Source organism: Trachemys scripta, chromosome 2, assembly GCF_013100865.1.
Source record: "Trachemys scripta elegans isolate TJP31775 chromosome 2, CAS_Tse_1.0, whole genome shotgun sequence".
NCBI lineage: Eukaryota > Metazoa > Chordata > Testudines > Emydidae > Trachemys > Trachemys scripta.
This window is the reverse complement of record NC_048299.1, coordinates 87,556,273-87,570,822: the sequence shown is the minus strand read 5'-3', so window position 1 is coordinate 87,570,822 and position 14,550 is coordinate 87,556,273. Positions and strand designations below refer to the sequence as shown.

Genomic DNA, 14,550 nt, shown 5'->3' with positions numbered 1-14,550 from the left:
AGCAAGATTTGAACCAAACTGTCTCTCATCCTAACAGATGGTACAAGCAAGTTACAGTTCCTCAATACATCCTTCCAGCCTGGGACCAATCTCCCTACGACAGTCTTTGTCTTCCAGACAATCTTCCAGTGTTGAGATGGGGGTGGAGGAGAGAAAGAGGCCATGTGATGATGTCACTGCCACTCTTCTTCCAGCAGCTAGAAAGATCCTTGCTGTGACGTGGGTTAGTCCTCTCACCCCCATGGAGTATGTGCCTTTGCTGATGGGCCATTAACAAGGTCTGGGCCCTCCTTTGTTACAGCTGAAAGGCTGGCTGTTGGCATTTCCCAAACTCGCAACATATTTCAGTAGCACTTATAGCAATACTTCCTAACTTCACATACAATGATAGTACATACAGTCCAACAGGATATTAAGGTTCAGCAGACAAGACTTTTAAAAGGATACCTCACAAGACATGCATTGTACCAAACATATCATAATCAGATCATAGTGGTGAATAGGGGGGTTCCAGGGTGCTACTTTGAGGTACAGAGTGTAACACCCTGAAAGGGCCTAAGTGCCACTTTCAACCAAGAGTGGAAATGCACACCCTAATTCAAGTGCCCCAGTTTTTCATTTGGGATCCACCTATTATGTAAAGTCTCTATAAGAGTGATTTATTTTCTTAAGTTGCTAATATATTTCCCAAAGTGGGAGCTACAGAGGGTGAGATTGTGAGAAGCACTCAGCTGTGGCCTAGCTCTGCTCCTAGTGCAGTGGACACAGAGTCAGGCAAAGGTTAAGTGGTTTTGAAAATCCCACCCTTAATGTTGTCTTTTGAGTCATTCCTTCAGGGAAGTTGCATCGGATTGTATTTATACTGTAATTTTTTTTTAGAGAGAACGGTTTTGTTTTTTTAAACAGACAGTAAATACAATTATTTTCCTTTAAGCTCCTAGAATCCTGTTTTACTACAAAAATCCCACTACAAGTTATTGCACGGCCTACATAGCTTTAAGGGCAATGCTTGTTTTAAAAGCAGCTGATTACTTTGTACAGATGACACGACCATGCATTTCAACAGGCTTCTATAAAAACAAAACCGTTATTTGGTACATGAACCTACAAAAAAAAAAAAAAAATTCTAAGCCCTGAGTCACAATCAGAACATGTATGAGATGATCTAGAGGATTCCTAATGATTATGTACAGGCAGGAAAATACAGCTTTAGGGTGATTAGAGTCTCCCTTAAGTCATGACAAAATGCATTTGTACTAGAAAGACAAAGCTGAAATGACATGGGGACAAGTTATGTAATTAAAATTAAAGGGAAATGTACCCTGCCCCAGCTCAGAGCAGCTCGACAAAAAAATTAAATAAGCATGCAGGGCCAGATCCCCACTGGTGTAAATTGGCATAGCCCCCATTGAAATCAGATACTCTGTTTTTTAGAAAAGTACACTAATGGTCTGCAAAAGGTCACTGCAGTTGTAGGTTCCTGGCTGACATCTAACCCTGCTGGGTCTCTGCTCATCTGGCAGGTACATGGTAGCACATGTAAAATGCAGTTGGTGATCTTTTTACCCATTTAGGTACAGACAAATGTCTACAAACCCCTGTAGAACTGGTAATGTTGTTGGCTTTGCAGAAAGCCAAGAATGACCCAGTGGTGGAGATTCTCATCCCCAAAGTGGCCTTTTTGGTCAGAGTTGAAGCTCATTGCTACCACGGTGTCAGATAAGCTGAGTGCCGCATCTTGGCCACTCACCAGACTGCGGAGAGGGGACTCAGACACCCGCTCCCACAAAGTCCAGTCACTGCCATGAGTTCCCTAGGCACATGCGTGAGGTGTAGATCTTCTATCTGACATACCCTGCTGGGCGCTTAGACCACAAGGCCCACTGCCCAATCTCTGGCACCAGTATACAGCCCTCAGACTACTACCCACCTTGACAGCTGAAACAACCTCACCCAAAACTCTACCTGAAGTTGTGAACCTTCTGGTTTTACCTGCTCCAGGGGCATGGGATAAGGTAGAATCCTGTGCAAAGTCCCTATGTGGCACATGTTTAACACAATGGCTCAAACTTCTGTACTGGTGACCCCTTTCACAGAACAAGCCTCTGAATGTGACCCCCCCCTTAAATATATAAAAAAGTGTTTTTAATTTATATCAATATAAATGCTGAAGGCAAAGTGGGGCTTGGGGTGGAGGCTGACAGCTCACAACCCTCCTGTAATAACCTCAACCTGCAGTTTTAGACCCCAGGCTTTAATACACTATTGCTCTCTCTTTAATAGCACAGGACACCAACAGATTCACACAAAAATAACCTACCCTCATTGCCCTGTCCCAGTTTCCTCACCACCCCAAACCATTCAGGGGAGCCATCATTTGTGTTCTGAACAACTGAGCTTTCTTTCTCAGCTTGTCTCCTTTGACCTTATCTGCTCCATCTCCTTCTCCTCTCCTGCCCAAACTTCCCATGGCTCTTTCAATCTCTTGGGTAGGTGACTTAAGGAGCAGCCTTGACAGGTGATCACAAACCACTGGCAGGGACCAAGTGTCCTTTCCCCTGATAAATCAGTGTCCACAGTGAGAGCCAACCTGTTGCCCAGGATGGTGGATGTAGAACAGCCTGGGTTAATGATCCTCTGTTGTCAGCCCTTGTACCTCTCAGAATTTCAGTCCACTGCGGAGGTAAAGAGGCAACAGCGAAGGCAACTAGCCTTTGCAGTTAAAATGAAGTTTGCAGCTTGGTAAAAACATGTACACAGAGTTCAGTTTCACACAGAATTCATAAATTGTACAGATTGCCCCAATCATCGAGACAACAGAGAGACACTCATGCTAGCCTCCGTTCACCTGTTCTGTGAAGAAATGGACGTCAGTCTTCTAGGCCATCATTAAAAGTACCTTTCAAACGTACAACATTTTTTAAAAAATCCTTTGGATAGTTTTGTTTTAAAGAGTTGGGATTTTGAGCCTATTCTGAAACATCTGTGTTGGACAAGCAATTTGGTCCCCTCGTCTTTCATGCAATGGCTTTGTTAGTCCTATTTTAGTCTTGTAATTATAATCAGTGCAACAGTGAGTCTTCTGAGATGAAAGTAAAACAACCGTATAATCAAAATGAAGAGGTAGAATTGTAGCTCAGAAATAAGTTTAAAAAAAAGCATTAACTGCATATGAAAGAACTGAGATTGGGCTTCCTTTTTTTTTTTTTTTTTTTTTTGAAGTAGTGTTTTTTGGGTTTTTTGCACTGAAGTTATACTGTTTATCAATCACCCTCTTGCCCTTCTACAGTGTTTAAGAAAGCACTGTGGGAAGACAGGAGCTGGGCTAATGACGGGACTAATTAAGACATATGTAACCAATCAATGCTGTCTTCATGCAAAAGGGACTGGCAATCAACTTGTGAACTAGCACGTGCAGGCTTGATTTGAACCTAGAACTAATGGGTCTCATTTTCAGAGGGGCTGAGCACCTGCACTTCCCATTGACTTCAGTGGGAGCAAGAGGGATTTGCAAAAGCACCTGACAGATTCAGGCACACAAAGTTCTTTGACTTTCAACAGATTATTGCTTTAAATCCTGTAGGTGCTTTTGAAAAGCTCCTCTGAGTGTTCACTACCTCTGAAAAACCAGGCCCAGTTTGTTTGCTTGAAATAGCAGCTCATTTTGAAGGCAGCAGCTCTGACGCTGTAGCCTGCAATAGACTATGCTGCCTTGAATGCAGCGGAGTGGACTACATGACCGAGTGAGGTCCCTTCCAGTCCTACACTTCTGTGATTCTCTGCTTGAGACTTGCAGCCAATTTATTCATTTTTTCATACCTCATAATAATCTGAAAGCACATCTGAAAATGAATTTTAAGTAGCTGCTGCATAGAGCTGTCTACATGTACAAGCAGCCTAGATTACTTTCCTTCCCTGATGAGTGGCCTGAACAAAACAGTTTCATTCAAGTGTTTGTTTAATCTAAGCTTAAAAAAACCTGCAAAAAGAAGGGCTACCAGCTAAATGTGCTGCCAGCTTGCTTCCAATTACAAAGACCAATCACTTTCCTCAGGTCAATTGCATCTTAGATCTCATACCAGGAACACCACTTCCATCCAGCTCCTTGCTCTGCCTAGGAGTTGGACTGAATGACCCTGCCCCAGCAGTACCATCTCTTCTGTTCTACTCCAGGTTTGCTTTACTTCCTCATAAAAAGAAAAATATTGCACCTGCTCACTGTCTAAGTGGAACTGACCCGCAGGTGTAAGGAAAGCAGGACTCTGCCCATCAAAGTGAATGCTCTTGGGGGCAGGGACTGTCTTTTTGTTCTGTGTTTGTACAGCACCTTGCACAATGAAGTACTGCTCCACGCTGAGGGCTCCTAGGCACTACGGTAATACAAATAAAAACCAGTAAGAAACTGACCGTATTTGTGTAAACTGTTTGCAGATTACTTCAGCCCTGGGGGCACGCATTATCTGGCAGAAGGCACTAAGCGAATGGCCCCATGTGCTTGGAAAGGAGAATCCCTTCAATAAACAGATTGAAGATATTTTCAAAGATCAAGGGGGACACTGAGTTCAACATTTCCTGAGCCATGCAGCACTGTTTATTCTTACTAGTGTCTTCCAGGCTGCAGAGAAAAGAAACAAAGCCAGCCTCTTTTGGCCAGTGCACCAGTATAAAGAGCACTATAAAGACCTGTATAGATGAGGTAAAAGCCTTCTTTCCAAAAAGTGTTGTATCTCATCTGCAAAGCCACATACATGAGTAAGCTAGGCTTTAGCTTTGGTTCTGTATAGAGTCATGAAAATGAATCAATGGATGTTTGCCGACAGGACTATTTAACCACCTCAATTTGCAAATCCACAACAGGGCTTTCTCTGCCTCTAGTAAATTGAAGAAGCCTACCTCAGATTTCTTCGGTGATCTCCCTGTGGATGACTTCAAATGGTTAATCCAATCAAACAAAAACTCGTCGATGTTGCCATAAATTGTATGTAATGGTTAGTGTGGCTGTCTCAATCTATTATTAAAACTGCTATTTGCTTATTAAAAATGTGCCAGGGATGACTATGAAACAGAATTTTGATTTGCCTGGCAGCACTAAGGCAAGCTGATGGGGCAGAGGTGTTTCCCCTGCCCCCATTGATAGTAAGTAGGGTCCATCATGACAACCCTTTATGCATTTGGGGAAAAAACAAACAAACACAGACCTCCAGCACAACACCCCCACCCTGATTCCCTATACCCAGTGCCCCCGCCCAGAGACGGCTCTACAGACCCTCCCACCACAACTGCACAGCACCCTGCACACCACCCAGCCCTCCCACAGCCCAGAGCCCCAACACAGTGCCCCCCCCCCACCAACCCCTCTCCTGCACCCCACTGGGAGGTGACTGTCTGCTGGGGATCACACTGGCCCCTCAAGAGAGAGACGATCAGCCAGGTTGGCGCAGGAGCAGGGCTTGCCCAGGCCAGGATCCCTCAGGGCCCCCTTACCCAGCAGGGCCCCCTACCTTGGACTGCTGAGCTATTCCCCTGCCACAGGGGGCTGCTTCGCCTTCGCTGCTGGCAGGAAAGCTCCAGCAGGACTGCATGCATTGGTGGATTAGCTGACGGGGGCCCATGCCCAGGAAAAGGTGTGCCCTAACCCACTCCTCGGCAGTAGTGCCGGGGGAAGCCCAGCGCCCAAACTGTGGCTACGGCTCCAGGACTGGAGGAGCAGTCTCACTCCCGCTGCAGCCCCGGGGCCATGGCGGCGATGGGGGGGTGGAAACAGAGCTTCTCCGGTCTCAGGGGGGGTTGAGGGAGAAAAGTGCAGGATGAGAGGGGCAGAATGGGGCAGGACTGTGAGTGGAACAGGGGCAGGGGCCACAGGAGAAGGGGCAGAGTCCCCTCCGTCCCCACTTGCTCTGGTCCAGGGACCCACAAAACCTTAATCTGCCTCTGACAGCGTTGGGCTGTCACCCTCCCGCCCACCAGACCAGAGTGGGAAACTGAATTTTTTTGAGCACGCAGCTGGGCCCCCAGCAATGTGCTAATTGGGCCACATGCAGCCCACAGGTCGAGTACCACTGACAAACACAAATGCGTTAGTTTTAGGTTTCTAAAGGTAATAGAAGCTTCTCTAATAAGCAGTCGTGGGTATAATAGGCTGGAGGAGGCTAAGCCTCCCCACCAGGATGCAACACACCTCCCTTGGGCCCCACCCACACTCCATTCCCCAAAGCCCTGCTCCCACAGCCCACTCTTCACCCATGGCCCCACCCACGCTGCACCTCTTCCTGCCCCTTCTACATCTTCTCCTCCCTCCCCTCACACCTTTTTAGTCCTTGAAAGGCAGGGCTGGGGAGAGAGACGGGACTGTAGGGGGATGGGGGCAGAGAGGAAGGGGCAGGGCAGCCACTCGGGGATGGTGTAAAAAGAGGTACATGTGGCAGGCAGGGCACCTGGGGGGAGGATCAGAAGGGGCATGAGCAGTGGGCAGGCCTCAGGAGAAGAGGGGGCGAGCATGAATGGGGGCTGGGACAGAGTAGGGCCGGAGCATGGGTGGGACAGGGAGTAGGGCCATGGTCCAGGCACTTATGGGTTCCCCCCCCCCCACACACACACACACTTCTAGAGAGCCTCCAGCACTCCAGCCTGGCCTCCCCCTGTGTGGGAGTCACATGCCACCCATGTGAGCTATATAAAAAAGTCCCTTATATCTAATCCAGGCTAAACACAGGGGCTCTTTCTTATGCCTAGAAAACCTGGCCCTCAAGCAACAGACAGCTACAGTTCCTTGGTGTTAGGGCTTTGTATTCTTCCCATACCACCTGCTTTGAGTTGCAAACTTAGCTGGTGGGAAGAAAGCAATCAAAAACACCTTTCTCCTCTGATGTTGGAGAATAGTTTGTCTGGAGTCAAGGTGCATTTCCTGTGGGACATGACCTAACACCTTCTGTTGGAAGCCAGCATTTCACTCGAATAATCTCTTTCCTGTCTGGTGATTTACACAGAAGCTTATAATGCAAACACTTAAATAGACTAATACCATTAAAAAAATTAAAATATCAATTCCCATTTAAACCACTTTTTTCCCCTCAGTCCTCGTCACACCCACCGAGGTGCTACCGTCAGCAGCCCAGATTCAAAGTACGTTGGAACAGATTTAGTTAAAACACAAGCAAAACTGCATGTTACAATTTACAAACACACAAAGTACACATGAGAATAAGTGTTTTATCACCCAGGTTTATTGACTAATACCCTGAGTGAGTTAGGCAGGAAGTCCAAACTCTGAGAAGACATTTCTCACATCAGCCTGTCATGGGATCTGAGTGCACCATGTATTTACAGACTAAAATTTAGAAATGCACCATTCTTTTATCCTTCCACCTATAAAGCTAAGCTCCCTTTGTACAATAAGACCTACTCAATAGATCTGTTTTCCAAAGTTTTTAAAACACTTCCATACACATGAAACTTTGGATCCAATCTCTTGCTGTTTTAGTAGGGCTGGAAACTTGATACTAGAAGGATGGGAGTCCCTGGCTTTCTGTTGGGATAAAGAACCCATTTCTAGCTTTGGAGTTGCAAGATATCAAATATACCCATCACTGTGCAGGAATTATGTTGGCAACAGAAGCTTTTTAAGCTGCTCAGGAGTTTGGACTGCTTGCAGTTCAAAAAAAGAGATTGATCGTGAACAGCATGCAAATGAAGTGGTCAGAAGCTCAAAATAGAGTTCAAAGTTTTCATTTCAATAAAATTTAAATTCACATACACAGGCCTAATAAAAAAATAAAAGCAGGGAGGGCAGTTTTCTGTAACTCACATCAGATTCTGAAGTACCTACATTTCATATGTCATCAGCTCCATCACCCTCAACTTGAGAGGTCTCCTTTGATGCTGCTTTGAGCATTGCTTATGTTTTGAGTTGTCCATCACTGGTGGCCAAGAGACTTTCTTTGCAATTTTTCTGGAAGCTGTTCACTTGTGAAAGAAGATAGTCTCCAAGTTTATGCACCTAAAGTCCTCTATCCAGATAGAGCATAGACAGTGGAAGTACAAGCTTCATGCTGCCCTGTCAACATGCTTCAGTCCTGCCCAGGTTGGACCACCGCTAGTCTCCATACCCAACACTTGGTGTCTGATGAAGTTGCCAAGAGGGTAGAGGTCTGTAGCATGATTACTTGACCACTGAACTGGAGTGAATATATCAAACAGACCAGACAATAATATGGTATGGGCCAGAGATCAACAATGCAGCTGGTTTTCTAATACGAGTCAGTCTTCCCCACCACTGAGCACAACCCAATCCACCATCTGTATATGGACTAGAAGTCCTGAAATGTTATGCACTTCCTTCACAGCCACTCTTCTCCCCCTCCAATCCAAAGTTTACTTCTATGACTGCAGACAACCCATTTCTGAGAAGCTTACTCAGTGTTTTTATTCTTTACATAAAGGGAATAAAATAAATCTTAATACATCAATCTGAAATATTTAAAGACAACAAAAAAAGCTAGATTCAAGAGCGATAGTACAAAATGACAGGATGAAAAAGGTATGGGTGACAGAATTTAGTGTTTCAAGGGTGAAAATTTAACAGTTTATAGCAATTTAAAATACATTACAGCACTCGCAGTGGTGCTATAGTACTTTACACTGAGCCCGGTGGAAAGCTTGTGAACATTGCATATTTGGACTTTAACTGAGTAGTTCTGCCATTTTACTGATGGCCTGAAGTACAGAGAGTTTTACCTGCACTTACAGCCAACTCTATGGTATCACTTATGGCCAGAAAAGTATTAGTTGGTATATAGCAGCTTTGTTGAGTTTTATAAAAAAAAAAAAAAAAAAAAACAATTTAACAATATATTTTCGTGGTGCTCAAATGCGGAATAGAGAGAATTATAGTCTGTACAAATCATGAGATTCAGAAACCACAATTAGGGCAGTTTGAAACTAAATTTATAAAACCCTAGTAAAATATTCAAGACATTTTATTTCTATGAAAATGTGCAACATACCGCATACATAATTCAACTCCTGTAAACCACATAGCGTGTGCCATGCACTTGTCCATAAGAAATGGCAGACAAGGTTAAGAATGTAAGAAACAGTTATGGATGTATCTGTACATTTTTTGTTCTGACCACAAGTAGTTTCGACAAGTGAAAGTTTATACTGCGCGTTGTAAAGTGCACAAAACTGGCAACTTTTCTGCCTAAGGAAGGATTACTTACAACCTCAAAGCATTGAAGTTCCTTCCTGCTTCAGCACCCTACCTAGTAAACTGTGTGTACTCTGATGAGTAGCTGTTCCCTTAAGGAAAATACAGTTAACTAGTACACTTGCGTTTTACAAGAAATTTCTGATTTCCTGTGATAAACTTAAGTCCTGATTTAGCTGTTTCAAAAGAAACTGATATTTTAAGCGAACATACTAAGCTGTATAGATTTCCAAAAAGTGGAAGTTTATATTAATATTTAGCACAGTCAAAGAACTTAATTGCTTCCTATCACACGCATTAATGCTAGGAAAAAAAGATCAGTTAAAATTCTAATAGAGAAATACAAATACTGCATAATATAGTCCTGTATAATGAATGGCACATACTCTTCCAGATTTAAAGCACAAAGTATAATAAGTAACCCAGAGGACCTTAGACAATCCTATATATAAAAAAGGATTTATAATGTAGTTTGTGTTTGTTTTCTTGTACATAAAATCTCATGGCAATTTTCCTCATAGTTTCAAGGCTTTCCAATAGGTTTATAGCATGCATCAGGCTGCCACATACGAAGGTCAACAAGAACTTGGTTGAGTTTTTGCATCCAAAGGTTACGCTCTTCTTTAGTATCAGCAGATAACCAGTTCCTTTAAAAAAAAAAAAAAAAAAAAAAGGCAATTAATTAAGATCTGTTGCTACATCCTTCCCAGTCTCCATACAAGTCACCAAGGCCAACCACCCTTCTCAAAAAGTCCTGCTAATCCTCCAACCAATCAAGATGCAGAGCTCAGAAAAAAATGAAAAAAACGAAAACAAAAAAAAAAACCCTTAAGTCTGCCACACAAAACATAGCTATGCAAAGTGCTTTCAGACAAACTACATGACACTAGTACTGTTCTCAAAATGAGAGCTGCAGTTCCTCATTCTCACAACACTGGATATGAGCAGAATAGCAAAACAGAACTAAACAAAATGGCTCAAGATTAACCCACTCAGTGTCTTAACATAGCAGTTGATAATGGTCCTATTCAAATTCTGAAGATCAACAGCATCATCGCCTGTTAATATCAACCCTAATACTCTGCAGAAAGGTTACAGCACTTTAAAATACAAGACAGTCATATGTATTCACTCACTTGGTAACACAGAGAGTGTCTTTACATTGGCTGACCAGAGTCTCTCTATCATCTTCCCTCTGTGGTCGGACAGTGATTAGCTCAAAAGTGTTGGGTCGGGCACAGAACTCTCTGTTGGCTGGTTCAATCTGACGATTAGTGCAGTTAGCCAAGTTTATCCGGCCCATAGGATGCTGAAAGTTAGTGGAAAAAAGTCAGGTTATAGCAAACAGGATTTGTAATGCTACATAGCACTGTTTGCCGAAAGGTATCCTATTACGTGAACCCAGAACAGATTTTCCACCCATACATGAACAGGGTTCACTTCACCCAAAAGTTGAAACAGCCACATCTGGAGTGGGAGACTAAAGATATTACAGTGGAATAAGCAAGCCCTACCCTGCCATGTACTCCATGGCTGCAGAATTCAACACTTGCTACAGAACTATGCTCCAGCATCTATTTAAATTTTCAGAGTTGAATGACATAATGGGGGAGGGGAAGGAGTCAGACAATTATTGAATGACAATTGTCAACATCACATGTCAAAAATATACAAAATAAATATCCTTAAATGAAACTATGTTCTCAAATAGCACTTTTCTTACTTTACCTATCATCTATGGAAAAAAAGTGTGTGTGTGTGTGTGTGTGTGTGTGTGTGTGTGTGTGTGAGTGAGAGAGAGATGAAATTGACACTTATTAACAAAAATCAAATCCTTCCAAACCTACTCATTAGTCACAAAGATAGCTTTGGAAGCATGAACCAAAACTGATGCAGTGATGGTTGCCCAAATCTACTGAAAGTCTGAAACAGTAGCATTGAGATGTAAACTGCACCATTCGTTTTAGTGCACAGCATGATTAGCCACAGGATTTGGTATAAGGAAAATTAGTTTTATTACATTGTACGATCCCTGCACTGTTCCACAGAGGCAGAGCTGTAGTTTAGGTTTGCAGGTAGGGAGCCAGGAGAACAAGAAGGGTAGGGCTCACAAGCCGAGCAGATGAGCCACTTAAGGCATTTCCCTTGACACATGGAGAAGAAGGTTCTGAGCTGGGCTACTGAAACAACTGTGGAGATGTTTTCTTAGAAAGGCCAACCTAAGACGACCTATTGTTTAAAGTAATCATTGACAAATTTTAATGTTACAGGAGCCATAGTTCTGGTGGGGAATGAAAGACTGAGATAGAGTAAGTTAACACTGCTACGAAATTTAGGAGTTCTTGCCATGATATACATAAGACCTTGTGTATAGGCCAACAGGAAGAACAGTGGCACAACAACAGTTACAACAAAAATTACATGCTGTTAATAACTTTACCTATTACCATAGCTGCCCTGCCCACAGTTATTAGAAAGAGGCAATGATACAACCTGGAAGACTTGATACAAAGAAGTTTGAGAAGCAATCCCAAAGCTCCTTAGACAGCAAGGTACAGAGAACTTTCCTATCCAAGTCATCTTTCAGGCTGTAAATTAGAGTATAATCTCGCCCAGCCAGCAGGGAGGAAGAGAATATGATACATTATGGCAAAGCTGGCCAGTGTACTGTCTTCTTCTGCTAACAGGGAGATGCTATATCTATGCATGTGGACTGGCATAGAAAGCCCAAGAGGTTCAGTGTTTGTCCCAGAAGTTTAAGAGGAAATTTGTGCTTTGACAATAAATTAATCTTTTAATGGTAAACTACCTAAATGAGTCAGAAAACACCTTGAAGGGAGCCCTCAGGAGTTGAAAACATTTACGTACACATGTAAAACCAGACTGATTTGGACCCCTCTTGGCTCCTCAGTGAGAGATGAACCTTTCTGATTTGGGCCATTAGCTAAAGAGTAACTCAAACTGTCGACAAGATATGTGTTTAAGCACCACATACTCAACCATATTAAAGGAGCTGCAAAACTACACACCTTAGTTGTAACATGTTTTGGTGAATTCCATAGGCAGGGATGTTACATCACCTCTTTTAAATTGAACAACAAGACACATCATCATTAGACAAGATCACTAACAGAAAAAGCTTTAAATCTTGAAAATTAAATAGAGAAAATGAGGATCTCATGCCCCACTACCATGGAAACTGCTACCAACTTCAGGATCTGACTCTCCATTTTTGTCCTGGGTTATACTGAATCAAATTGAGAGAAGAGTTATCTTGCACACCCTACCACAAAAAGCTTTAAGAGCTTAGATTTCTAAGGATTAACTCTGCATCAGTAAAAAATGAATACAGGATTAAGGGAAAACAGATACTGGGAAATATTGCAGATTAAGAACCCCCATATTAAGCAATATAATAGGTGGATCATAAATTACATTACCTTTCGCTTTTCATCATCTGGATATGTCCAATAAGAGATGCAGTTTCCAGAAAGTACACACCAGCGCCGATGCCAAGCCCCAAATCCACTAACATCTTCAAACATTGTCTAAAAAGAAAAATTAAGTGACCTGTGTGACTTAGACATGTTCTACAAACCTAGTTTATCCTGGTTTAAACTACATTGGTTAATCATACTGGTATAAGCACCTTTATATCGACCACTGTTGTTTATTTGTTTTGCAGGAAGAGCGCAGGGAGCATACCGCTTTAATGATATTAGTATATTCAATTTGTATATAGTCAAGACTGTAGTAAATCAGAGGCTAGAGCTTGCCTTTAGACACAGTAGGACAGATTTTCAAGAGTTCAGCACCCAGCATGCTGAGGTTTTGAAATCTGGCAGTGTCATGGTGTCCCTATGCATTTAGGAACCAGAGGATAGGATTGGCCACTACCAGCATTTAGAATTCACTATATATGTGACATTTCCTCCCATCCCTCCCCATAATATTAAAACATGCTTTGTCTTCTCACCATACTTAATTCTCATATAGGGCTTTTCACAAGATCCGATTCACTGCTAAGAGCTGGCATTTGTAATGACCATGATGTGACACCAGGTTGCCTTCCACAGACCTCACATCCATTAATGTAATAAGCTTTATTGTGTGAAAAAGCTCTTGATATGCAAATTGAGCTTTTTTATTTTTTAAAAACACATCTGCAATCTAGAAGTTAATCCTATGTTTAGAGTGCTGCTACCCCCAATATTTCAAAAAACAAATAAAGTTAAGAAGTTAGCTTAAAAGAAACTTTTTAATAAATATTTTATATTCTAGCACCGAATTGCAAGCATTTCAAGTGTTAGCTAGAATAGTGGTTTTCAACCTGTGATCCGTGGACTTCTGGGGGTCCGCAGATTATGACTCAAATTAAGGGGTTCACATCTCCATTCAAAATGGTTTTAGGGGTCCACAAATGAAAAAAAGGTTGAAAACTACTGACCTAGGACAGACATTGGCTGAAAAGGTTCAGCAAAATGCAACTGTAAGAGTGCAAAATAGGAGTAATTAAAAACGTTAACCGATCACAGTTACACAAAAATCAGAAGCTAACTTAACATATTAATATGTAGAATTTGGCCATGTTACCATAGGCTGAGGGAGGAGTCAAGTAAGCTTAAATAAGAAGTTGGAGGGGAATTTGCAGATGTTACAAAACTACTGAAGATAGTTAAGTCCCAGGCAGATTGCAAAGAGTTACAAAGGAATCTCACAGAACTGGGTGACTGGGCAACAAAATGGCAGATGAAATTCAATGTTGATAAATGCAAAGTAATGCACATTGGAAAACATAATCTCAACTATACATACAAAACGATAGGGTCTAAATTATTTGTTACCACTCAAGAGATGTTGGAGTCATTATGGATAGTTCTCTGAAAACATCCACTCAACATGCAAGGACAGTTAAAGCGAACAAATGTTGGAAATCATTAGGAAAGAGATAGATAATAAGACAGAAAATATTATATTGCCTCTATATAAATTCATGGTATGCTCATATCTTGATTATTGTGTGCAGATCTGGCTGCCCCACCTCAAAAAAGATATACTGGAATTGGAAAAGGTACAGAAAAAAGGGCAACAAAAATTATTAGGGGTATGGAACAGCTTCCATATGAGGAGAGATTAAGACTGTGACTTTTCAGCTTGGAAAAGAGATGACTAAAGGGAGATATGATCGAGGTCTATAAAATCATGACTGGTGTGGAGAAAGTAAATAAGAAAGTGTTATTTACTCCTTCTTGTAACACAAGAACTAGGGGGTCACCAAATGAAGTTAATAGGCAGCAGGTTTAAAACAAACAAAAGGAAGTATTTTTTCACACAACACACAAACA

At 42.2% G+C, this 14,550-nt stretch overlaps 2 protein-coding genes across 9 annotated transcripts in view; one reads left to right on the top strand and one right to left on the bottom strand.

Moving 5' to 3' along the window:
- The window catches only part of AOAH (acyloxyacyl hydrolase), a 112,121-nt gene extending 107,080 nt beyond the window's left edge, over positions 1–5,041 (top strand). For all 5 annotated transcript variants that reach the window (XM_034761210.1, XM_034761208.1, XM_034761209.1 and 2 more), the window contains one exon: positions 4,432–5,041. In XM_034761210.1, the coding sequence (XP_034617101.1) occupies positions 4,432–4,560 (129 nt within the window). In that variant the 3' untranslated portion in view covers positions 4,561–5,041. The remainder of the gene's footprint in view (positions 1–4,431) is intronic.
- Positions 5,042–7,205: 2,164 nt separating this feature from the next.
- Positions 7,206–14,550, bottom strand: part of ANLN (anillin actin binding protein) — a 41,360-nt gene continuing 34,015 nt past the window's right edge. For all 4 annotated transcript variants that reach the window (XM_034761203.1, XM_034761204.1, XM_034761205.1 and 1 more), the window contains 3 exons: positions 12,646–12,753; positions 10,342–10,514; positions 7,206–9,852 (listed from right to left, as the gene is read on the bottom strand). In XM_034761203.1, the coding sequence (XP_034617094.1) occupies positions 9,729–9,852; positions 10,342–10,514; positions 12,646–12,753 (405 nt within the window). In that variant the 3' untranslated portion in view covers positions 7,206–9,728. The remainder of the gene's footprint in view (positions 9,853–10,341; positions 10,515–12,645; positions 12,754–14,550) is intronic.